Source organism: Telmatherina bonti (assembly GCF_933228915.1).
Source record: "Telmatherina bonti genome assembly, chromosome: 20".
In the NCBI taxonomy this organism is placed as follows: domain Eukaryota; kingdom Metazoa; phylum Chordata; class Actinopteri; order Atheriniformes; family Telmatherinidae; genus Telmatherina; species Telmatherina bonti.
The window spans coordinates 10,870,222-10,896,696 of record NC_136618.1 but is presented as its reverse complement, the minus strand read 5'-3'; the positions used below and the strand labels follow the sequence as shown (position 1 = coordinate 10,896,696).

Here is a 26,475-nt window from a genome sequence, read left to right as displayed (position 1 = left end):
ACCTCATGCGCACCAGAAGCGTCCCGCATGCGTAGAAGACACGGCAACGTGCAATGAGCGTGCGTGTGACGTCTTTGTGTTTGCAGAAGTAAATATGGATGGCAGCAGAGCATTTGCTATTTTTAAAGTTTTGTCCAACCGTAAAAGTGAAAAAAAAAAGTTAAAAGTTTTGTCCAACCGTAGCCACAACATTGTGAATGGGTTCGATTTATGGAGACGAAGACAGAAGAGGAAAGTAAAAGTTCTGGACAAGGCCTTTTGTGGAGCTGCGGCAGCAACAACTGTAGAAAGAAACGTTTGGGTACGGAGTCGCAGTCAGGATTGGTGGGAGAGTGATGTGAGCGCATTTACCGATAAAGAGTTCATAAACAACAAACGCAGAATAATGACGTTTGTCGCGTGTCAATGACGCGTCGGTCGGATTAATGTGACCTGACCGGAGAGACTGAAGTCGCATGGCAAAAGATCAGATACATATCGGGTTTAGGACCACATATCCAAGCAGCCTGGGTCGCATTTGAAAATATCAGATCTGTGTTGTTCAGACTGTTAAGAAAAGATCGGTTACATCGGGGCAAAAACATCGGATTTAAGTCACTTCAGCCTGTAGTGTGAACGTAGCACATGTGGCTTTTATGTACATTTTGTTTCATGTCCATGTTTTTTTTTCCCTATGTGGGCCCCACATGGGCCCCAAGTGGGCGTGGGCCCCTGGGCCCGTGTCCATAATGCCTATTAATAATAATACAGCATGACTTGGTTTTATTAAAGGTGAGAAATTTTCCTACACTTGTCTCTTTTCTCACATCAAGCAGCTTGTAACCAGCGAGCTCCTGCTGGAGCAGGAATGAGATAAGATACAAAAGTACAAGAAAAACATCACAACTGATTGGAAAAAGTGACTCAAAGGCCACGTCAGTGTTTTTCACGTCATGTGCCGCTGCGCTCTCAGAGTGTGTGAGTTCTTTTCTAACAGTTTAGCACGTCACATGGAGTGAAACTGACATGATTTTATGACAGCTGATTTCTGGAAAGGAAAAGCTGCTGACCGCCGGCTCGTGTTGACAATATTCTATTAAGATAAGTGGGATGATGAGCGTCTCCATTCACTGGGGAGATGGCAGCGCTTTTCATCAGCGTCAGCACAACTCCACTTTCCCTCCACCTCCCATTTCCTGGTTACACAGATGACAAAAGCTCCTACATGACATGGATGTGACCCGTTTGCTGGAACTGTGATATGTCACAATCCCTGCTGGGTCCGTGCCCGCGATGCACAGCATCACAGAAACCTAGAAGTCGTGCATCGCGCCCCGATCGGTACGCATATGAAACAGAAGATGGCCGATCTGAGGATCCGCTGATGCTGAACAAGGTTTAAGCAGTGAAATGTCTGTCTTGCTGTGTTTCATACAGCACAAGAACAGGATTTCATTACACCCCGCAATACACACCGGGGCCATAAACGGTTCCAGCTTGTTGCTATGGAGCTTTGACTTGTATCAGAGAATACATAAGCAGAAACTGGATCCTGATTGTGGATACAGAACACGACCACGCATCAAAAATACAGCAGCTTGTTGCACAAGACTGTTTTTTTTTTTGCCTCATATTCCGCATGGTTGGTTTTAGAAATGGATGAGCAGGAGGAATTTTAAGCGCTTCATACAGTCTTTGTATATAAACGATGTATTTTCTAGCAGGGTGAGTCAGTGTGTGTGTGTGTGTGTGTGTGGTGTGTGTGTGTGTGTGCAGATTACTGCTGAGCTTAATCTGCCCTCAGTTCCTTATTATACACAATGAAGTTCTTTTCTGGTTCTTTTGATATTGAATACATGAACATTTCTGGTTGCATCTGCCTTGGATGTGGTGCTGTTGCATTGCAGGCTTATAATTAAAGCCCAGCGTAAAGCATTTTTGAGGTTTATGCAAATATTCTTTTGCAGAACAATGTAATCGAGCATGTATGTTGAGGATGACTTCAGTGTTTATGCGGTGGGACTGTTTCATGAGGAAGTTTTGTATATTCAGCATTCAGAGATTTGGCTCCATGTTGACATGAAGAGAGATGCTGCAGATTTGTCATCTGCTCATCCACAATGAAAATCTAACGTTCCATCTTCTGTCGTCCAGTTCTGGAGAGTCTGTGTGAATTTAAGGCACTTAAGTCCCATTTCTTCCTCATTCTGATGCTCAGTTTGAACAAGTTGTCGTGACCATGTCTGCGTGATGAAATGCATCGGGATGTTGCCATGTGATTGGCGGATTAGCTATTTTTGCTAACAGCAGATGTTTCCTCGTCATCAGTTGTTTAGATGACTCTTATTTTAGATAGGTGATCATTTCAGATCAGTAAAGGATATTTTAATGATCATGAGCTCATTTTCTATTGAATTGTTTTGTCAGATATTTTCAGATATAAGAGAAAAAAGTAAAAACTGAGCTGTAATTATGAGAAATAATATCAGGTTCAAACTAACACCTTCTGTTTACCTCGCTATGAATTCTTTATCTTTTTGAGGTTTGCAGTATAAACACTTTACTGGTTTCATGGTTTTTTAACACAGATCAGTTTTCTCAACTCACATGTAATTCAATTAGGTATAAAAGTTGTAGTAAAACTGGGTTTTCAATGATTTCCACTGTAAAGTAAGATGATGTTCCCTGGAAAATAGTATTTTTCTCTTAAATGAAGTTTTAATTCATTGTGGGCTTTCATGAGTGGATCCTGGGTTGAAATTACACTTCCAGACACAAAAATGCAAACACTTCTTTGAATTCCCAGTAAAATCCAGCCTGTCCTTCCATGATTTGGCAACTCTTCTTGGTTGGATTAATAGAGTTCAATAAAAGTTTATTGGTTTTCCAGGCCTTACTTTTTAGCGCAGTCCTCATTTTTTTTGATTGATCTACAAATCATCTTCACAGCGGCAGATCTGCCATGGAAGTTGCCTGCTAGCCATTCACAGCAGCATGGTGTTTGGTCTGTTGCCCACAGCAGGTCAGGTCAGTACACGAGGAGCTGGAGTAGATTAGCTGACGAACAAGCCAGTTGCTGCTCAGGAGGTGCAGCAGGTTACGTCTGGACGTTGGGAAGGACATTCCCAAGGCTTCCTCTATTTTAAGGCTTCCTCAGCTGCTTATTATGTGTGTTTGGAGCTTTATTTTTAACTTTCTTTGTGATGATTGGGGGTTATTTTGTAGAAATCTTTGGCATTTATACTTCCTCATTTGTCCCAGTTGAAGCCCTAAGGCATAAAACCACTACTGGAATGAGATGAAAACCAGTAGATTACATCCAGTGTTTGATTCGGTCTACAGTCCTGAGCATAGATGGAGTTGTGGGTGAAAGTGGAGAGGGCAAAACTGTCTTTTAACTTGTAGGAAAACCTCCAGCAGAACCTGAAACAGAACCTCAGCAGTCTAAAGCTCCTTTTCCACCAACAGGTCCGACTCGGTACACTTTTTTTCCCTTTCCACCAGCAAAAACTGGAAAAAAGTGCCAGAATATCCAGAAATCCATTCTTTTTTTTAGGACATTTCCATCAGGCTACCGATCTTACCACTTGCCCACACTGCAATTCATTGATTGGTTGAAAGAATCACTTCCTGTGCGATTTGGCAGTAAGAACAAAGGGAGACCAGCGCCATGTTGAGGTGCACTCTGGACTTTTTTTAAAGCCACGTGCAAAGATGAAAGAACGTAAACCACTGCATGTTAGGGCTGCTCAATTATGACAAAAATTATAATCACGATTATTTTGACTGAAATCGAGATCTCGATTATTTAACGTAATTATCCAGTATTTTTATACAACGCTGCACATCGTGATGTTCTTGACCCCGTGTCGCGCATTATCACCGTCAAATGCACGGTTCCGAGTCGCTTAATCTGCTTTTACCGCTTATATAGGAACTATTTGACGTTGGCCTCAACGTATGTTTTATGCCAAACAACCGCTGTCAAGCCTCAGCGCGTTTCTCTCATTCACCTGAACCAGCTGATTAACGCGTTGCTATGGTAACGCCCCCGTAACGGAGGAATATTAGTGTTTAACTCGCCGAACTATGTACAGGAAAATAATGCAGCCAGTTGTCACTGACAATGGTATAAACTATGTTTAGGTGAACTTCCACAACCTACTGCAGTTATTCTACATTGACCTGCAGCCGGAGCCGACTGAGACTGGCCGCCTGGGAGTGCTTTAGGACGGGAGAGGCTCCCGCTGCTCCTTCCTTACAGTAACTGCAGAACAATATGTGCCTTCAAGTCAGTCGCCACAACACCAGAAAAGTCTCTAATAACTCCAGTAAAAGTTGCTAGATTTGTCGCTAGTCGCTTTTAACAAAAAATTTGCCAGTTTTAGTGAGAACAGTGTCTGAATGAAACCAAAGCGGACATGTCACGAGTGGAAAAGGTGATTTGGGTTCCCTAAACCAAACTGCATCAAACTGTTCCAACCTTAGTTGGACCTTTCAAATAAGTCTTTCGCCTATAGCAGCATAACCAAAGGAATGTCTGATGCTGGATTTAAACTCATGCAGCGTGTAGAATTTAGCTACAAGACCATTCAGAAACACTATTCCACTCTGACCAATCACAACGGAGTACGTAGCCGCATTGCACGTCAGGTCCGAAGAGGTGTCGGTCCGAGCCTACGTAGAGTCTATAGCGTAACCAACCTGATGTAGACGCCACTCTATAATCAATTCACCTTAAGGGTCACCGAGCCAGTCCGAACTTGAAGCGCTGTCACAAGCAGCAGCTTGTCTTAAAAGGCCAGAGAAAGTGTCTTCCTCCTGAAACAAACTGGAAGATGCATCCTCTGAGCGGGGCCTGATAGCTGAGGCTTCTGACTCTTGTTCTACTTTTAGAACCTCAAGGAACCATAAGTACCTGCAGAGTGAGAGTGCTTTATCCTGGACTTTACAGGAAGCCAATGGAGAGAAGCTAAAACTGGGGGAATATGATCTCTGCTGCCAGTTTTTCATCAGAATTCCACATCAGACCACCATAAATATCAAGAAATGGTCTGAAACCTTTTTATATTAATTCAGACCGAGCTTAATAAGTTGGATTTGTACCACACACACAAAGCGACCACCCTGAGCCCCAGAGAGCCGCTAACGCAGAAGAACAAGTGCCCGCGGAACAGTTAACGGTTGCCTCATGCTGCTGCTCTCTAGTTAACACAATTCCCTGTCGTCTGTCCTCAGCCTTGTGCTGAAGACACGCCGTCTTTAACAAGCGCTCTGTGAAGCTGCTTCCCTCAGATAATACACTGAGATCGTATGGGACTCTCCAGAGACTCCAGGAAGGCAAGATGTGCTTGTCTGATAAAAGAAAGTGATGTGTACAAGTGTAAACATTCAATAATATCCTTTCACGTTTTGCCTGCTGCTTTGGTCTTATCTGGATCTCCCTGGCTGGCCATCTCTGTCTCTGGTGAAGCCATCTGAAAAGTGTAATTCAGCAGAGGTGGATACACATGACACACACACACATATCCTGTCATGACACACACATACATATATGTATATAAACCAAAAGAGAAAGTTTATCTGCGCATAACTGGATCAACAGACGCTAGCTGCTTTATTTGAGCTTTGTTTTTTAGAGATGACACGGACTGAATTATTTTCTTTCAGGCGGTCGAACAGTCAGGCTATTTTTAAGAAACAGGAAGTTGCGAGTGAAATCCATTTCCTGTCAACCTGTTACTCAAGAAGAAGAAAAAAAGAAGGCAGTCATTGTTGAATAGAAAGTTGAAACGTTTGAATTTCTTTCAATTGATCTTGTTTTTTGAGGTATGATAGAGGAAAAGATACCATTTTTATTCACTTGTATTCCTCCTGGAGATTTGACTAAAACTGACTTTGGCTTTAAATAATTTAACTTTTTCTTTTTACAGTTCAGTTCAGGATTTTTCTTAAATCTTGTTTTCAAACCTTTTTTTTTCTTCATATTTTTTAGTTTAAGTGGATGATTTTTATGTGTTTTTATTATAATTGATATTCAGTGCAGACTCTTAATATGTGATCCTGCATGAGGTTCACATGGTGGGTCTCTCAACCTGGGTCCAGGTATGATTAGACAGACATCCCATGCAGACTTTTAGTGACAAGAATTTAATGTCACAATAACCTGACTGGATATTGCAGCTGCTTTTGACAGTAAAGTAAGAATTTGCTCGTTTAAGAAGACAGACATCTTCTCTGGCTTTGCACCTTTAAACTCTCTGACAAGATAAACTGTTGAAGACTGAACTAGAAATGACCCTTGCCCTCAGTAGCAGAACAGCATTTCTCAGAAAGTCCTCTTTAGTCTTACAGACTCAAACCACCAGATTTATTTTAAATAATTTCTTTCTGTGCGAGTTCACAGGTAAACAAAATGACTCAAAGTTTTGAAATAAGGTAGGAATATATTCACATTTTCTTAGTTTATCTTTTTTCCTTTTCTTTTATTTTCCACTTTACTAACTTGTAACTTTTACTCTTTTTATTGTAAATACAAGTGTTAACGTTTTTATTAAAATTGCAAGCCAAACCGTGGGAAAGAAACATCATTACAAAAACAGTTGCAGACGAGATCAAGGAGTGGTGCACCCTCTCATGGACTCCATGATCATAATGTTTGAGAGAATAATTTATTTTATTTTTTGTTTTATTTTAATTCAGTTTTATTGAATTTAATCACAATAGAATTTTTATTTATTTTTCATTTAGTTTAATTCCATTTAATTGAATTTATTCACAGAATTTCATTTTATTTTTTTAAATATTTTTATTTAGTTTAATTTCATTTTATTGAAATTAATCACATTTAATTTCATTTTATACATTTTTTTTTATTTTATCTCACCTTATTTTATTTCATTTTTAAAAAAATCTTATTTGTGTTAATTTATCTTTATTTTGTTGTATGAATTTCTTGCTGATGCAGAAACTATGGAGATAAGCAAAACAAAAACAACAAAAAAACACACTTTCTGCAACTTAATGCTTGAGGTGTTATCTACTCCAAAGATAGGAATATTAAATAGCTATTGCAATCTAAACAGTCTGCGTTTAGATAATACCGTACATATTTCATAAAGGCAAAGAATAGATGTGAAGTGGAGCCAACTTTGGAGAGGAACAACATTTCCAGACCCACCAGTCTGAGAGACTCACTGGAGGTGATGGGAAATGGAGAGCTCTCCCAAACACCACAAACTTCTTATTCCCGCTTGCATCCACACTGCAGATGGGAACGCTGGAACACACCAAGCGCTGCTTCCGTTTATTACTTAGTTGCTGTTTGTACCACTTAAACCCTCTTTGCCTCAAGTACACAATCACACACATCACTTGACACGCTGAGGTGTCAGCGATGTGCACAATCATGTCTGCAACTTGTCAAGCGTGAGAAGTAAATGCAGTCTAACCACATTAATTACAAACATTTGCTGTTTGAATTGGTTGGCAGTGAAAAGCTCAACATGAAAGGAAACCTCATGAAGTTGTTTTTAGTAGCATGGAGCCTTGCAACACAGCTGTACAGCAGCTTCATGTGCACGGGCTGCATCTGTCTACAGACACATGCATGCACCCATATGCACAATGTGCAGAAACAGCACAAGATGTTTTTTCTCAAACAATAATTGATGCACAGAAACAAAAGAGGTTTTCTGTCATGTTTATTCAGACATCTGCCGGCTACACTGAAAAGCTTGTTGCCTGCAGAGACGTGGCCGTCCGACCGTGGCAGCAATACCTTCCTGTTTTATCTCTTTGTTGCCCCGTCTTATCCTCTGCTGTGTTTCATTAACACACCAGCTATAAGCACAGAAACACGTGAAAGCTCGGCCATGGGTGCAACCAGAATGAAGAATGCATGGATACGCCCTCGGATGAGGTCATCTGTCAGAGCCTCTCCAGCTCTCCAGTGATGTGGCCAGAAAAACACATGACTTCCTGAAACATCTCAGCGCTATCAGCTTGTGTCCCGTCCCGCAGGAAGTAGCGGATGCTGTGTGTTGGTTAACTCCATTATGGTGACACTTTCTCCTTCACTCCGCTGTCTGCAGTTGCGAGCTCTTCATGAAGAATGTTAATCACCTCAGAAACCTTTCTCCGCACCATGGCAGCAGCATTAGAAAGAGGAAGGGGGGGGGGGGTCATAATCTGGATAAATAGCTTCTGGAATGAGTGCCGTTAAGATCATTAGCGAAAGATTTGCATTGCAGATGGGGAAGAAATTGCATCCTCAGTAAGTTTTCTCTGTTATTAGCAGAGATGCTTATTGACTGAATGTTGTCAGGGTGCACCCTCGGCTGTAATTAGGCTCACAGTGTGTTATCTGCAGAGGACCTTTGTTTTCATTTGTCATTGCATTATGCTGCTCTGATCCTGCCAATAAACCGTAACACCACGTTGCAGTGGGTCCATGACTCAGACTGAGCTTTCATAATGTCCCATTGTTTTTGTTTTGCAATTTACCAACCGCTGAGTTTCAGCGCTACAACCCGGACAAACATGATGAAATCATCAGGATTGGAAGTTTTTCCAACTTTTTTTGTTTAGTATAAAGAAATCAGACAGAGAGCTGAACACTCTGGCTTTGTAAAAACAGACCAAAATAAATGTATCAAGTTGTTATATTAGGTTTTAACCCAAGTAGAGAAAACATGGAATCAAAACAAAATGTTCTTTTTATTTATTAAATGCATGGATTTAACTTTTTTTTAAATTTTTTTTATCAATGATCTTATTAAACAGTTTATAGATCGCCTTTGTAGGATGTAAATGTATAACTTTTACTTTTGTCTCCATTTCCCACCATGAACATGTCATTTTACTAGTGGAGATATTCTCATCATCCATTTACTTAACCGCTCAGGGTCACAGCGAAGCTGGACTCTATCCCAGCACTCATTAGGTGCGAAGCAGGTACAGCCTGGACAGGTTGCCAGAGAGAAACAACCATTCAGACTCACTCCAAGGGATAATTTAGAGTAACCACCTAACCTTGCATGCATCAAACCCACCCCCCCAGCCAAGGCTTGAACCAGTGACCTTCTTACTGTGAGGCCACAGCATTAACCACTCCAAGATGACATAATCATCCCCAGCATCACCAAACCTCCTTCTGATTAATGGAAAGAGAGAAGTTTCTAAAATGTCCACCTGGGTTTTACCTGTTCATGGCAGCCATGTTTCCTGGTCAGTGAAGCCCATACCATCCATTACGGCGGATGCCGACACCGTGCGCCATCCTGAGGAGTTTTGTTATCTTGTTTACGCGGACGGTTGTCTTGTTAGAGATATTTTTTTACAGCCAATCAGCAGCTGCAAAAGTTCATTAAACTATCCAGGACTCTTTTTAAAAATTCACATTTGGAGACTAATATTTGATTTTAATCCAAATTACAAGATGATTCTGTTATTTTACCTGCATTTGAGCTGAGAAAAACAAAACAAAAAAATGCAATAATTTTAATAAATGATTTTCGAAAGTTATTGGAAGTATGTTGACAAATGTAAATAAAATATGATTTTAAATAATTTTTATTGAAAAAAACATTAAAACAATTAAAGATATTAAATAAAAAAAATGTTTTTGCTCATAGAAAAAGAAAAAACAAAACATCCTTGTTACGTCATTATAATTTTCCATTGAAAATTTATTTTTTTTCTTTTTAAATTTTATTTTTTGTTTATAAAATATCTTCCAAGTATGGTGACTTTATTATTTTTTACCTTTATTCAGAAAAAAACCCCATAGCAAAACTTTAAGAAAAGTAATTTCTTCCAGAATATGGTATTTTGGCTGTGACAGCAAACTGTACAAATATCCAAATATGTTTTTCTACTTACACCACTCAGATGTGTCCTATTTCTACTGGAAGCAACATATTAATGAATAAAGATGCTGTAATGAGGCCGATAAGCACCGATCCATCTGTGTGTTTGAGCTGTGGTTCTCCAGCATCCTCATTACCAGCCAGGCTGAAACAGCCACAGTAACACGCAAGGATACGGGAGGATAAAAGATAATGGACCGTATCGTGTGTGTATCTGATGCTGCCTTCATTTACTGGTGACTAAATGAGAAATAAACCCTTTCTGTCCTCCTGTCCCAGTGCCTGTGCCTGAAGAATATCAGGACCTTCTTGGCGGCGTGCAGCGAAGTATTCGGGATGAAGAAAAGCGACCTGTTTGACGCCTTTGACCTTTTTGATGTCAGGAACTTTGGGAAGGTAAGAACTTTGGTTTTTTTGGGCTTTTTCTGTGACTTGGGTTTGAAATTGTAACTTGAAATCCTGCTTCTTTTTATAAGATTTCTGAGCGTAAGCGTAATCTTTCAACGATAAAGTTGGATTCTGTACATTCTTAGAGCATCTTCGGTGGCTTCTGGCTTGTATTTTCTGGACAATTATTCAATATTTAATCACAAATCTGAACTCTTCAGCCAAAGCTGAAAAATCAACAGGATGACTCAGTCGTTCCTCTCATTAGAGTAAAATGGCTCAGCTTGCAGACTTTACAGAGGGTTGAAAGTGCCGCCCCGGATTCATTCCTTGTGTTTTCGGGCTGTTAGTCTTTGCTTTGCAGGGCTGTGAAAGTGTCTGCGGTTCTCTGACAAGACCTCCGCTGCCCCTTTAAAAACTTCCCAGGAGGTTAAATTAGAAATCGCAGCCTTGAGCAGTGAGGAAGCGCTGCAGGCTACCGATGCCTGTGATTGGAGACGACAGTGTCACGTATTCACATCCTAAAATGTGTTTGGGTGCTTCAGAGTGGAAGAGAAACTTTGATTCGGTGACTTCATTCTGGAAAATCCATTTGTGACAGCAAGTTTGCGGCCGTTATTAGAATGTGATGATGACAGTGGACCCCGCCCAACACAAGACATCATTTATCCCTCTTGTTCTTTCTTATGTGGGGATTTTGCTTTGCACTAATAAGCCTGCGATGAGAAACATTCCCGATTCCAGGCACATTTTTTGTCTAACCAATAATCCCAGGGATGTAATATCGAGGACTGAATTATGTAAAACTGTAATATGATTGTTTAGTTGTTTTATTAACTTTTGTGGCAAAACTGGCTCAAAACGGCCGTTTTGGAGATATATAATCAAATCAAACTTTATTTATGAAGCGCTTTTCCAACATAAAATATGTAACTCAAAGCGCTTTACAGTTTAAAATCAGACATAAAGAAAACACACAGACAGACACATTATATAAAAAGACACCTCCAACCCCCCTTTTTAGATACATCTAAATGAGAGAGCTAAAATGAAATAGAAATAATCAATTAAAAGAAAATCAAAACGGATTAAATTAACCAATTAAAACTATATATCATATTGCCTGATATGAACGGCCTCACATGCCAACTGAAAGATGTTGTAACAGTCTGATGGTGTTTGTCTTATTTAGACGCCAATGTGTCATTTCTGTCTACCAAGCACCAACCTGTGGTGGTTAAAAGTGAAGCTGATGTGGAAGTGCCAAAAATTACTGTTCCCCTTCCTCCACTAGGGGCTCCAAAACTGAGCAAATCCCCATAGACTCCCATGTTAAAAAGACCAACTTTACAGCAGAAATAAACATATTTCCAGCCTGGGATAATAGGTCAGGTTTACCTTCATGACAACTGTGGGGGGGAGTGAATTTTTTTTCTAATTCCTCCGTCTAGAAGTCATTTAATCTTGAAATTCAGCATAATTGGAGCGTGTACGTTTGATTGACAGACCTACCATGTAGCTTCCCATCACCGAGTATGAATGAAAATTGAAGGAATTATGGACTCAACGTGAAGCACTTAGGGTGCTTTGAAGAAATCTAAATCATTCTTATTATTGAAAACATTTTGACATCAAAGTGTACCAGGTTGACTTGCAGCTTTTTAACACCATATTTTATCAAGAGAGTCCTCAATCGTGGCCTTCAAGGCATAGGGTTCTGCTGGTTTGAGAAGTTTCCCTGGTCCAACACATATGACTCAAATCAATGTCTCTGCGTGTCCCTGCGATGGACTGGGGAGCTGTCCAGGGTGTACCCTGCCTTTCGCCCAAAGACTGCTGGGATAGACTCCAGCTTCTCCACGACCCTGAATTGGATTAAGCGGTTAGGAAAAAGAAGAAGAAAGAAAGAAGGAGACAATGGGTGCTAAGCAGACTTGTCTAGTGTTTAAACATCTGAATCAGCTGTGTTGTAGCCAAGAAACTTCTAAAACCTGCAGGGCACTGTCTCTCGAGGACCAGGATTGAGTATCCTTGTTTTAAAGCCTTTTTTTATGCATCCAAGTGATTTTTGTTGAAGCAAAATTTAAAGGCTGACACTGCATGCTGCAAATTTACTATTTTCCATCAATAAAGGGGCAACTTGGAAGCGACATTAAGCTCTCAGAGGTGCTGAAAAAGCTACAGTCGACACACAGTTTATTTAAAATGATGAAGTAATGCCATCAGAATGGTGTGAACAACAACATGAGCTGAACAGGGTTCACCTTTGTGGGCTCTAAAGCAGCAGCATGACTCACATATGGAAGTTGCGCCTTTGCTTTTGAACTTCCCTTTTCAGGGCAAACCCGCAGGTCAGGTGGCAACACTCTTCCAGAGAAAGGCTTACGAAAAATGGACCGCTTGTGCAATTCAGGCCTGCGAAACTGTTGCACGTGTGTCCGCAGTTTAACGTTCATTGTGAAACCTTTCTTTCTTAAGGCAGAGCTTTGAGCAGGTGGAACCATGTTAGATCTGATCTTCTCAGCTCATCGCTCAGAATGAAATAAGTGAAACCATCTGAACCTCTATGGGGGATGAATCTCACTCCGTAATTCAAACTGGAAGATGACTAACTGGACCGTATCCAGTGAAAAATGCTGTTTTTATTCATGCAACTCAGAAAAGGATGTCAGCGGATTGTTAGTAATGCAGTTTGAACAGATCTTCTGAAAGGAAAGATAATCCTAGAAGGAGTAGACAAGGAAAATGATATAGGCTTCAGATCCAGTCAACAGCACATTTTCATCACTGCTGAATTTAGCAGCTGAGAGAATTAAAGCATCTATTCATTAAATCATTTATAATTAAAAGATTTTCGACCGCTGGCAAGTTTCTCTCTTTGAGGCTGGAAATATCTTCGCTGAATGACTTGGTGGGTATGCAAATACGAATCTTTATCCTTGCTCCGGGAAGCAGAGAGGACAAACGAATGGAAAAGCAAAGTTAGAGCGAAGAGCAGATTCCTTCATTCTGGTGATTTTGCATTCTCACCTTTGTTTTTTAGATTTAAATTTCAACCCCTACATGCCGATTTATTGCTTAGGATATCAATCCTTCTTTCATGTCTTTCAGCGAATGCGGTATGAATACGCGAGCAGCAGCCTTGCGGCTTAGCGTAAAACAATAGCTTGAGGTTTAAAACGCGCAGGTTATCTGCAGGGCTTTAGTAGCTTCACTGTTTCTGTTTGAAATTCTTAAACATAATTTAATTAAGCAGATGCCTGCTGGTTAATCTTTTAAACTTTTGACCTTTTTTGCAATCTTTTATACCAAAGCATCAGTTTTCCATCTGCTGCTGATAGTGTGGAACTGGTTCTAAAATGGAAATATCACCAGATTAGACTCCTTTTTACCATTAGAACTGCATTATTCTTCATGGCATAGATTCAGCAAGGTGTTACATGTACAGTCACAGCAATATTATTGTTTGTGGCATGTCTTCAAATACAGGGAATAAATTGTTTCACATGGACAATATGTCTTAACTGAACCAGAAGCACTGCAGTGGTAGGCTCAGTGGTGTAGTGGTCCCTCAAGAACTGGGTATACTCTCAGTTTTTTGCTCTTTTTAAAAAAAAAAAACAAAACAGAAAAAATGAAGTAAAAGTGACATCTTAGACTATTCCATTTAGTTTTCACCAAAAATCCATCATCATATTTCCTCATTGTCACATAATTTCTGGTCCTCGCTTTCAGGGAAGAGTTATGAAATGACTAAACCAGTTCTGGCACCCAGACTGGTGAGAGACAGGCTCATAGACATATATATCTTCATTCTGTCTATGTTCAGGCTAAGATTAATGCAGCTGATGGCTAACTGCACCTGTGTAACTTAGGGAACCTTAGCTGAGCTTCTGGACGACATAGCTACATGTGTAGGGGCGTTTGTAATTGTAAAATCAGCATCACAGGGGGTTTTGGAGTGGCTATACTGAATGCTGACTGGAAAAGAAGTGGGAATGTTCGTATACCTACGTATACCCTGGACTACACCACTGGGTAGGCCACTCTGCTGTCAGACGTCAGACTTCAGTAGTTAAGCTCACAAGTAAGAAACTTTGAGACAAGCTTCTCTTGAGAGGAAAAGGTAGCTGCTGATGAGCTACAAGTTAAATAGACGTTCCAGAAAACATACTGATGGAGAACAGCAAACGTGATGCTACGTAACTTGAAGGAATTAGTCCTAACGCAACCATGGCCTGTTGATGTTGGCAATGGTTACCTTAACACAACATTAGTTACAGTTACTGCGGTGTTTGTTAGTGGTATGTGTACAAATCTGTTGTTTCAACCTTTCAGATTTAGAGACCCTCCATAACCTTTAATCACCAAGGGTCGATTAGATTAGCTGAGATGTTTACACGAGGCGGTTTTATTCTGATTGGACATTTGATTGGATCAAATCGCTCCATGCAAATGCTAAGAAACTATGTGGCAATGCTTTGAGCTCTGTGACAAGGTGCATCATCCTGTTGGAAACAGCTATCAGAAGATGCTACTATGCTCAGTTTATTGGCTCTTCTTGCCACTAAATGGATGAACATCAGCACTTGACAGCTGCATCAGAGTGAATCCAATTAGGATTTCTGTGTCTCTGAGCGGGTCACGAGTTGATTAACCTTCAGTTCTGTGTTGCATGACCTTGACCTCATTATCCTCCACTGACTTGACTTGGCTGTGGTAAGGCACTTTGATGACCCCCCTTTGGATCCCACTTTGCCCAGAGTGATTCTAACATACTGAAATCAGACGGCGAGCTGGATGGTAATCCTCGCTCGGCTGACTCTGTAGAGGCTAATGGAGTGAGGAGAGAAGGGAATGGGCAAAGCTGCCATTCACCGTCGGTCCCACTCCTATTCGTCTTTTTTTTCCTTCCCTTTGTTTTAAAAATAGCTGCCGGACTGCTCATGAATAAAACATCAGCTGCGTCTGTTTACTTTAGAGTTCGTTTGATAGTCTTGATGGGGTCTTTTTGAGAAAAACGTGCTGGAAATCTCTTGGCTTCTTAAGCGTAAGGTTCTTAGAACCTGGGAAGGAGCGTGAAAGGAAGAGTCCTTATTAAACATGACCAGACTCTAAAACAGAGCATGTGTTAAAAGTCATGATATTACAAATGCGTCTGACTAACAGCTGTGAATTGTTGATGATTTAAATGGCAGCAACTCAACAACGCCGCAGTAAGAGAACTGAGGCGAATGCAGCAGGTCTGTCTGCACAACTATCTCCGCAATGCAACATCTGGTTTGCACATCTGTCTTGTAGACACGTGAAGGTTTGTAAGGTCTTTAGGGAAAAGGGAAACTTGGCTGTACAGGCCATACACACACACACACACACACACACACCCCACACCTGGCAGAAAGAGAGGAAGTGCACCAAAGTATCAGAGTTGTGGTTTTTAAGTATTTAGAGAAACCGAGAGCCACTATATCCAGCTGATACCCAGCTAAAAATCAAAGCTGATGCATCAAACTCATCCTCTCGCAGATCACGTATAAGAATGTGTCATGATATGCTCTCAGACTGCTGAGGAGACAGTGTTTATACTCATACACCCCGTATTTGTAGATGTCAGCAAGCTCTAAGTTCCCTCTTGTGATGAAGAGGATTAAACGAAGCCCTCGGTTGTGACTTGGACTAAAATCCACACTGTCATCAAAACTCCTGACAGGATGACTAAGTTTCCAACTTTTATTTTACTGCTAATTTCAGCAGATTCCAAATAGAAACAAAGTGCTGACATGAGCTGTCCAGAACTCACAGTCTCATGACAGACAGTTTTCTCAGCGTTAGGAGAAAATGAGTCAGCGTTGGTCGTACATGTGAGATGTCACAGATCAAGCAAAAAAAGATGTGACAGTCGGTTTAGGAGGTGCCTGTTGTTGGATTTAGTCACTATTTGGATCAAGTCATGCTGTCTTGTAGTTCCTTTTTATACTGTTATCACGAATATCATCATTTGTTCATCTGCCCAGGTACCTCAGATGCAAAGTAACTGGTGGAAAATTTGCTCAGATGCATCTTTTCTCTGACAAGAATCTTCTGTGCATTTTCATCAATAAACACAAATAAATGAAAAAATGAATGAAAGAAAAAAGGTTTAACAATACATCATTCAACATTGATACGCCAGTATTTCCAATATGCTCTAGAAAGAAAATAAAGACGTTCACATTTGATTTTGGTTAAAAAACAAAAGCAAATTTAATGAAAGAAATTGTCAATGTTATAGGTATGTTATGTAACTAAGAAAGACAGGTAAATGTATGGAGATAGCATATTTCATGTGCAAAGATAAGAAATAGAACATTAAAAGCACAGAGCAGGGTGCAGAAGAAGCACTGAAAACAAACATCCAAAGACACTTTCCTTTGTCTTCAGTATTATTTGACTTTTTGTTCATTTATTTATTTATTTATTTTAAAGCATTTTTTAAAAAGAAATATTTATAAAATAATATATTGTCATATTTATATAATCGGAAATATTTTATAAATACTGACTAGCGTCATTTTATTTGGTAAATAATTGGTGATGACATGTACTTGTATGTATATATGAAATTCTATCTAAAATTAGTTCATTCTTTAATGAGTGGCAATGTGTTGGGTGACTTTACCAACATCTACTGAAGTGGCAAATTTGCAAACGTACCATCCTCATTTATCAATATGCTATAAAACAGCCTTTAAATGGGTCTCCACTGTAGTGGACACAATGCAACAAAAGGTTAAAGAGAAAAAGTTTGAATATATCAAGTTCAAATGCATAAAACAGAAGTTGCAAATAGAGCAAATGAAAGGTCGTAAACTCGCTTTACAGACACACTGCAGAATTTTTGCCATTTTGCCTGTCATGCGCTCCCTATCGGTGGCTAATCCGGCATCCATCTTGCATCCTACCTGACCTGTTAACTCTCTCCAGCCAGGAAAAAGACAATCTTACAATGACTGTTGTTTTGTCTCTTTCTCTCTTTCAATCTTCTTGCGTTTTTTTTTTTTTTTTTTTTTTGCTGAATCAGCAACGTTGCGTATTAAGAACAGCCAGTTCCTTATTATACCCAGAAGCAAAATGTCACGTCGTGCGATGTAATCTAGAGCTACTGCTGCTCTAGAAATGCACATGATAGATGTCACTGTGTCATTGAAAAAGTCTAGGACGCTGAGTCTTAAGGTCAAAAAGTTACGGAATGGGTCTTCAAAGCGGCTGAAAGTTTCTGCAGACCTGCAGGTTTCTGGAACTTTGTTCTTAATGTGAAATGCATAAAAAGTCGACGCAGCTTCTCAATGTTTAGTTCTGGCTTTAGTAGAGAACCAGAAGATCCTGAATGTAGTTTGGCTTTGAAACCATTCAGTTCTTTGTAAAGTAGCAGCAGTATTTTGAAGTCAAATGTACCAAAAACAGGAAGCCAGTGGAAAGATGTGAGGACTGGATTTACGATCCACTTTCTCTGTCTTAGTGAAGACTTGAGCAGCAACAACTTTTGGGTCCAGGATGGTACATTTCATAACAGCTCAGTTTAGCTTTACGGACTAACTGGAAATCAACAAACTGGCATTTTTAAGGCACACTGTGGCTTATTCAGAGGACGAAAACAGAGAAAGAGAGGAAAAGAAAATGGTAACGGGACAATGCAAAATAGAAACTGACCTTCAGACTGACTTTTACTGGCGGGAGAGACCTCAGAGTAGAGGTAGGAAGCAAGATGGATGCCAACTTAGTTCTGCAGTTATTTTTTAACATGTCCAAATAAAAATGTCATATTTTAATTTTCCTTTATGTGATGTACTTTTAAAAACTCAATATGCAGAATCTGGAACAGTCTGTTTTTGTTAAAAAAACAGATTATTTTTCATTTACATGCCTGAATAAACTCAGAAATTAAACTAGATTTTGATATTTTAGGTCATTTTGGGATTTAATATGAATGAAGTAATTGCGTTAATATCAGCACTGACGTCATCTCATTTTGATCAATAACTCCGGAATCAAGTCAGAACAATGTATCATTATCCAATGGATTGATATGACATACTATGATTGAACATTATTAATATCAGAAACTATACTTTGAGATAACTTTTAATTACTTGTTTCCAAAAGCTAAAAAAATCTGATTTGAACTTTTAGCCATTTTCATGTGTCGTAGCACTGCTTTGATTGCAACATGTTGAACACAAGCAAACAGGTATTTAGATTAAGGGGACGGTAAATGCCTGGTAAACTGCCTGTCGCCCAAAGCCAGCTGGGATAGGCTCCAGCTTCCCCACGACCCTGAATTGGATTAAGTGTTTCACAAAATGAATGAATGAATGGATGGTAAATGTTATCAAATGACCTCACATGCTTGCTGAATTGTCTCGCTGAATATATATATATATATATATATATATATATATATATATATATATATATATATATATACATATATATATATATATATATATATATATATATACATATATATATATATATATATATATACATATAAAACCCTAAGGCCAGTATTAAAGTATTAAAGTTTCATAATTGCTATGCTAAAAAGATCTTTTTTCAAAACTATATAGGTTCAATGTGTTGAATTTTATTTTATTTAACCATTCTTTAACCAGGAAAGTCCCATTGAAATCTGTTTTCCACGGGAGTCCTGGCAAAGAGGCAAAATCACAACACACCCAAAGCATTTAAAACAGTAAAAAGCTGTGTAAAAGATTAGAAACAACAGGCTAAAGACTTAATTTCCAGGTCCTTCAGAATAGCATCAAACTGGGATAAAGTTATTAGATGTTCAGGTTCAATTGTCCTTTACTGAAAAGTCAGAACAAACAGTATTATCAGACTGGGAATAAAGCGGTCCAGCTCCTTCATAAGTCAGTAACCTCAGTCTCATCTACAACATGCAGGTTTTTCGACAATGCAAATTTTCTGTGCCTTAGTAGCTTCCTTCAGCCGGTGCAGGAAATGCCACCTGTGTGTGTTTAACTGTATAAAATGTAAATAAGAGATTAATGTTGCATTTGCAGCTGATTCAGTCATCTGCAACAAAATCAGCAGATGTTTCTTGTAGAGGAATCAGGTTAATGAGAGTGGTGTTTGTGTGACATTTAGGCACCTGAGGTTTTGTTTGGTCTCATTACAAAATCTATTGATCATAAAATATCACGCCATCACTGGATGTCTAGCATTTTTAGGTGGATGGAAATGTTAATGATGCATGTTTTTCTGGGGGTTTCTGGCTGAGGTGTGGAAAAATGACACACCGGGGGAAAGCAGAAATGGAAAGGAAGGGGGAGACAGACGGTAAGGGGTTATTGATTGGTGTCTTCTTCCTGAGTTGACTGTGATAAATTTAACTGTGGAAATCCACTAAAGGCTGATGCATCTCCTGAGCAGCCCCCCATCATTAGTCCCTCTCCGTCTCTTTCCTTTGTCCTTCAGCCGTGCTCTCTGCAACAGATCTGTTTGGTCAGATATCATATGTCTTATATAGACTAATGGGTGAAGGCTGAACTGCAAAGCAAAGGTCTACAATGACTTTGGAGGCACAGCTTAGCAGCATTTTGTTAAAAGAATTAAATGTGATTTTACCCAAAGCAGTGCAATCTAGAAGAGGATTACCAGATGATCCTCTCCAGCACAGCGTAGGAGGTTTCACATTTTAACTCTAGTAGGTGTCAGTTGTTTAAACCTGCAATTAAATCGTCAGTCTTGCGAGGCCGCGAACCCACCTACAACAGTCTTAATTAGCCAGGCTTTTAAAAAGATCGAAGGGCTTTTCCATCTTAAAAACCAGGCCACAAAAATCTAAGAAACAGACATTTAGGTTTATGTTTTGCTCGCTGAAATGTGGCCTTTAAAAAAAAAAAACAAAAAAAAAAAACCCCAAGTTGATTAAAAACTCTGCAAAAACAATTAGTTTGAATTTACTGGCGAGCGGCTGTGGGACAGGCTGTTCCCTGGCCGACGTTTTGGCTGAAAGTGAAAAAACCTTAAAGATGGGGGAAAGAAAATTCAGACATTTTACAAGTCTGTTGACATGGATTTTTATCTCTTTTCTGCTCCGGATCTTTAAGGCCAGTCTGGAATCACAAACATGTCGGGGAGTCCTTACAGTCTGTTTGCTGTAGGGATGTTGTGCATCTCAACTACATTTTTTGAGGGGTCTGAAAACATTTCAACGCTTCACTTCTCTCCCACTTAAAGTGCAGTTTGACTGAAAATAACTTCCCCAACTTTTGACAGAACCTGCTGTGCCGAAAGCTCTGTGGATAATTCATGCGACTACATGGCAACTGCGTCCACTGGAATCACACCCGGGTTTCTCAAAGCCTGAATGCAAACCTGCATACACACACACACACACACACACACACACACACCGACCGAGGTGTAATCACGGCTGGCTGAAGCTCACCGAGCCACAGAGGCTCCCGCCTCTTGGCCTGCCAGCTGCAGGAATGGATTGTCTCTTTGATTGCTTCAGGGTGTGAAAGAAAAACTTCTTTGATGATTGCAAACAAATGTTTGATCCCTGGGGGGGTTCAGTGGAGGTCTGAGCAACAGCAAACATCACCTCGCTGTGTTTTGATAAATACCCTCCGACAAAAGGCAGAAAGGCCGACTTGTTGTAGCAGCAGGTGGGTTTGGTTATGAAGTAGATGAAACAGGTGTTTCAGAAAGTGTTTGTTGCCCTGGCAGATGTCGTAATAGCTCGAATTATGAGGGAGTGCTTGTTAAACTTCAGGACACAGCAGAGGTTGTATCTATCAGGCATCAATAGATCTCAAAGCTTCTCTAAAATTCAATTCACCCTCTAGTTGAACTCAGACTGCTGAAAAATTAAACGTATTTTGTTCTGACACAAACTGAGACGTGTGTCTTATATTATCTGAGAGTTTGGTTTTCAGCCATCATTTTGTCGGTTGTGGGATTGAAAAATAAAAGGATATTTTACTAAAAACATTTCTTCATGTTTCTGGTTTCATGGAGGAAAACAAAACGACCTGTCCAGGGTGTTCCCCGCTTCTCGCCCAGTGGTTGCTGGGATAAGCTCCAGCTTCCTGCAACCCTGAACTGGAGAAAGCGGTTAAGATAATGGAAAGATGGATGGAGGAAAAAGCAGTCTTCTGAATTACCATAACTAACAGAAAATGCATGAAATGTAAAATGACCCCGTTCATTTCACAAGATTTCAAGCAGCTCTTTGATGCTATTTCTAGTTTTCTGAGCTTTCTACAGTGTTATAGTGTTGAATACTGATTAGACATGTGAGCAGCGGCAGTTTTTATCACCTAAATGCATGTTTAAGTTTTCCAGCACTTGCTACGTTTGGTTTCCATGGCGACGGAAACGATTGGTTTTAGGGAGGGTTTTTTTTAGGGACTCAATGATTGGTCATTGCCTCTAGGTTGTGCACGTTCACAAGAAGCAAGCCACGCCCACCTTCTCTGCTCAGTATAACAACTCCTAGCAGTTGACCAATCAGACCCAGCCCAGAGGCGGGACAGAGGGCGGAGCTTTCTCTGTTCACTTGCTTCTTTTTTTTTTTTTTTTTTTTTTGTTCACTTGTTTCTGGCAAAGGCCAGAAACAAAATGAATGAATGGGGTTTGTGAAAAAATGCTTTATTATTTCTTACCCTTCTGGACCTGCATATTAAAATTAATTAGACTGATAGAGTCATTTTAAGTGAAAACTAATTATAAAACTATGTTATTTTGAGTTAAAATACATTCTTTTTACAATGAAGTTGTCACTGTCATGGTCGTCATAGAGACATGTCAACACAATATGTTCCAACAAACTAATTTTAGGAAGAAGAGATGGCAGGTGTGCTGCAGGTATCCCTCAAACCTCTGGTGTTCATGGAAGGGAGCGCTGAGATGATACACCCTTTAGTCACTATACACCCTGAAGACTGCATATGCTGATACGTGTTGGTGTATTTTCTACATGACCCCTCCCCATTTTTATTAAAGTCTTTTATTTCAAACCACTTTGAGTACCTGGACCTGAATTATTCTGCCAATTTCTTGGTTTTGAATCGTCTCAAACTAATTTACTTGTTGGTTTTAGTCAGAGACTAAGAAGTCTTGTTTTGGTGTTGAATAAACACAATGAATCCATGGGAATTATTTGGAAAAGTTTTTTTTCCTAATATACTCATGGATTTAGGAGCGGTAAGTTGCTGCTGTCGCACCTCAGTCTCTCCGATAGAAGCCCTTTCACAATGTAAATTAGTCCGAAGTACCATGTGATCTGACCCAAACTAACAGATATGAGGGAGAGTCGCCGCCTCTGCAGAGTCAGAGCTACTTGACTCTAAAATCATGTTACATATAACACTCAAAAAGCACTTTTTCTATTAATTAACAGTTTCCTGACATCTTCATCAGGCTTTGGTCATAATATGGCAGAAAACGGTAAAATTACTGGTTTGTGAATTCAGATCTACACCTCTGTTCAGACCTACCAATACTGGAGTGCAGAGTGACCCACTTGACTCCACTCTAGCTCTCATTTCCACAGGATCTGACCCTTCCAGATTGACACTACTCAACATCTGAAGCACATTATAGAGTACATAGCCTGAGAGCTCACACTGTCACCCAGCAAACTGACCGAAAAACACTTGACCTGCAGAATTATTCTCAAATGTTTGCAGTTTAACACAGACTTGGTGCTTCTTTTAGGTAAAATCTCATCCTGATTTTTACACTTGCTCAGTGTGTCAAAACTCTGCTCAAACTTAAATGACCAGCCAAGCTGGTTAATACACCAACTAAAAAAAGAAATTACTTCCTTATTCTTCCATCGGCTCCAAAATCCAAAGCAAGTTGTTAGAAATACTTTTTAAAGAACCGTAGCTAAGCAGACTGTGTTAATTTTGTTATAGTACTGCATTCATATGAATATTGACATATGAATTTCCTTCTAGAAACAAGTTAAAGTCATTAAAAAGCCTAATTTATAAGTTGGGAAAAAAGAAGTTAAAAAGCCTAATTTATAAGTTGGGAAAAAAGAAGTTAAAAAAAAAAAGAAAGAAAACAGACAAACCAAAACATAAAAAAGTCTATAATTAACATGTTAAGGTTAGATAATTATATAAACACTGATGAATTTTCCATTTATAACAAAAAAGGGAAACAAGCACAAGAGTGTTGATTTCCCATTTTTTGAGGTATGCCAGATGCAGAATTCTATAGAATATAACCTTGTGGAGGACCTAAAGTAAAGATAAAAGTCTGATCATTCTACTCTAAGCTCGAAGTGTGACAGAAATCTCATGTATAATTGAAAAGCTCTGTGAATTAAACATTTAATCTAAAGTGGCTTCAGGCAAAGTAGCAGGATTGTGTTGGATTGTATAAAGTAGATTTATCAAAACACAAAGAATTATTTAACCATCCTTTAAATGTCCCCACTGCTGTCAGGAGCAAAACTATGTTCTTTACATTGCCATGTAACCATGGCAACAGCATAGACTATGACTCTGTGTCAGCGCCAGTAGACACTAATATCTGCTTCCAGTCAAAGGAAATGCTTCCAGTGTGAAAACCCTCTTTCTTTGAGATCATAAAGACAAATTAAAAATAAAGGCTAACGCTCCTCTCAACCGCGAAGTCAAAGTTCTGACACAAAACAACCTTTTTATGCATTTTAAAGTTTCATGTTCGGCTTTTCACTGCAAATATGGAAAATAAAGTTGGTTGCATATATATATATATATGTGTGTGTGTGTGTGTGTGTGTGTGTGTGCCCCCTGACATCTGACTCATCTCGAGTCTCAGTTGCAGGAAACGGGAAGAGGAAACAGACACCCCCCCCCCCCAACATCCCCTCTGAGTGTTTAAATTTGACTTCATGTGTAATGGTTCATTCACACTGCTGTGAATACGTGAGGACGGAACAAACTCTATTTGCCATGTTGGATTTCTCACCGAGGCCCCGCGGGGACCACAAACCTGTCAGGACCTGATGGTTTGTGTGAGCCAGTTAAGAGACCAAGACAATTGAACTTCCACGCTTGCCTCCCTGTTCCTGAGACTGGATCCTGGCCCCTGGAAGTGGAAGCAATGGATGTGGCTGTGAGAGGAGGCGGGAAGAAAAAGCTGACCGGGATGGGGGTTGTTTTTATTTTTGCTGCTTCTGGTCTGTGACATATTTGCTTCATACCAGTGTGTTTAGCACACTTACCCAAGAAACCTTTAGCCCACTTCAGTCCAATAAATGTGCTTTTCTAACCTGCTGCGTGTGACGTTCTGCAGCTGAAAGCTGCTTTTTGTTTATTGTCACTCGTTGCAAGAGTTGTACTCCTGTTAATTATTGAAAGAGTTGAAAGAGTCATCGTTCATTCAGCCTGAACGGGCGTGAACATGAAGGTTTTGGCACCCCAGGGTGCAGCTGGGTATTGAGGTTACCTGGCTTTGCATACATGCCAGGGTTTTAGAGGCCACTGCTGAGTATGAAGCAGCCAGAAGAGCACGTGACGCTAAGCCACCGTGGTCAGGATCAAAGACGGAAAAGACTGAAGTGCAGGTCTACACACCAACCCTCCTCCTCCTCCTCCTCCTCCTCGCTTGTCCTACTTTCTGACAGCTTTGACCTCCGCAGCATCAGTACGAAGTGTAGCACTGGTACCTGGAAATGTCGGGAAGGGATGCACATCTAACAGTGGATAAATGTTTCATTGCTAGTAGAAGACACTTGGTTATCGTACAAGCTGTTGGAATTTATTACCTCTGCTGTGTACTGAAACCACGCATCAATGTAACGAGGGTTTCCTGCAGCTCTTTTCTATATAAGGACATTTCACATCATCGTTAAGGTCAATGATCTTTAAAAATGTCACACAAACAAATTAAGTAGATGCTGTAAAATATTCTGAAGGGATGAAAAAACTTCCTCTCTTCTGGTTCCAAAGTACAAGCGGCCTGCTGGGATATCCTGGGGCCATGATGCTGGACTAGTTCTTGGCCAGAAATAGAAATATATGTAGTGTAATCACTGAAAAGGAAAGTAAAAAGGGACAGAGTGGCTTTCGTTTGTTTTACCTCCTCACGCAGAGTGAATTCTGCGTCTGGGGAAGCACATAAACACCATTGCAGTTGCTTCTGTTTGCGTCTGACTGGGCAGGATGCTCGTAGAGAGAAGTCGGCCCGTTGCAGGAGGGCCGGACTTCGCTTTCCCTCGCAGTTCTTACAACGTCTTCTCTGAAAAGTCTCCCGGTTTGTTGCTCCGGGCTATTTTTAAATAAGCTCTTAAGGGGTCTGAAAAGCTCTTAAATGTACCAACAGGGCTGGTGAGTTGTTGCAGGTGAGAGGAACTGAAGTGGAACCTTATGGCTGTGACTTAGAGCAACAACAGGCGCTTACGGGATTTGTTTTCATATAAAACATTTAAAACTTACCTGACAAACAAAGATCTGTGTCATTAAATATTTGTGTTCAGCCTTGGTGGGCTTCATGTGGAATGTCCAAGCTTGAAGTTAACGTTTTATCATGGATCTCACGGATCCTTCGGGTCCTCTGGGTTTTAACAAATGATTATCAAAGTAATTTCCATCGATTAATTGATTGGAAGTACTTTCTAAGTCATCTCAAAGCACCTTTAAGATGCAGTGAATTGTAGTCCAATTGTAATCCAAGTACAACAGGCCCATCATATGGTCCACTTAAGTCCAGTTTATGTGTTTATATGAGCCAAGTCGTTAAAGAAAAATAGCCTTGCAAAGGGCTCCTTCTTGTATTCTCCAAGCTGTTCCGGGGGGTTCTTGTGTTGTTGCCATGTACATTGTTCCACTCTGGAGTGACTGTAACCATTCCCAGTAGAACTGATCTATAATAAATAATATCCAGTTGCATTACGATGTCCTTTCCCAGTTTTGATGGTTTTTAGCAGCAGATCTGTGACTGGAAAGCCTCAGCTGGACTGTAGCATGTGGTGTTTTTGACCTACGGCTTTTTCCATGCACATAAAACAGCTTCCATGTCCCACTTAAAATAAGAAAATCAAATATTTCCACCAGTTTCACCATGAAATATCTCATCCTGACTGTGTGTTGCAGCGCAGACAGAGTCACTGGCTGCACAAGGTGAATTTATTATGAACATGAATCGCCCGTGGTCATTTTTCTTTTCCAGATGGGCAACCGTGCGCTTAGATGGAGTCGTGTTTAGCTTCGGCATGTTTATTTCACTCTTC

The 26,475-nt window shown here is 40.0% G+C and overlaps 1 protein-coding gene across 1 annotated transcript in view; it reads left to right on the top strand.

Annotated features, from left to right (window-relative positions):
• The window catches only part of vav3 (vav guanine nucleotide exchange factor 3), a 110,454-nt gene that overhangs the window by 12,223 nt on the left and 71,756 nt on the right, over window positions 1-26,475 (top strand). The window contains exon 2 of the mRNA XM_079260228.1: window positions 10,128-10,244. Within this exon, the coding sequence (XP_079116354.1) occupies window positions 10,128-10,244 (117 nt within the window). The remainder of the gene's footprint in view (window positions 1-10,127; window positions 10,245-26,475) is intronic.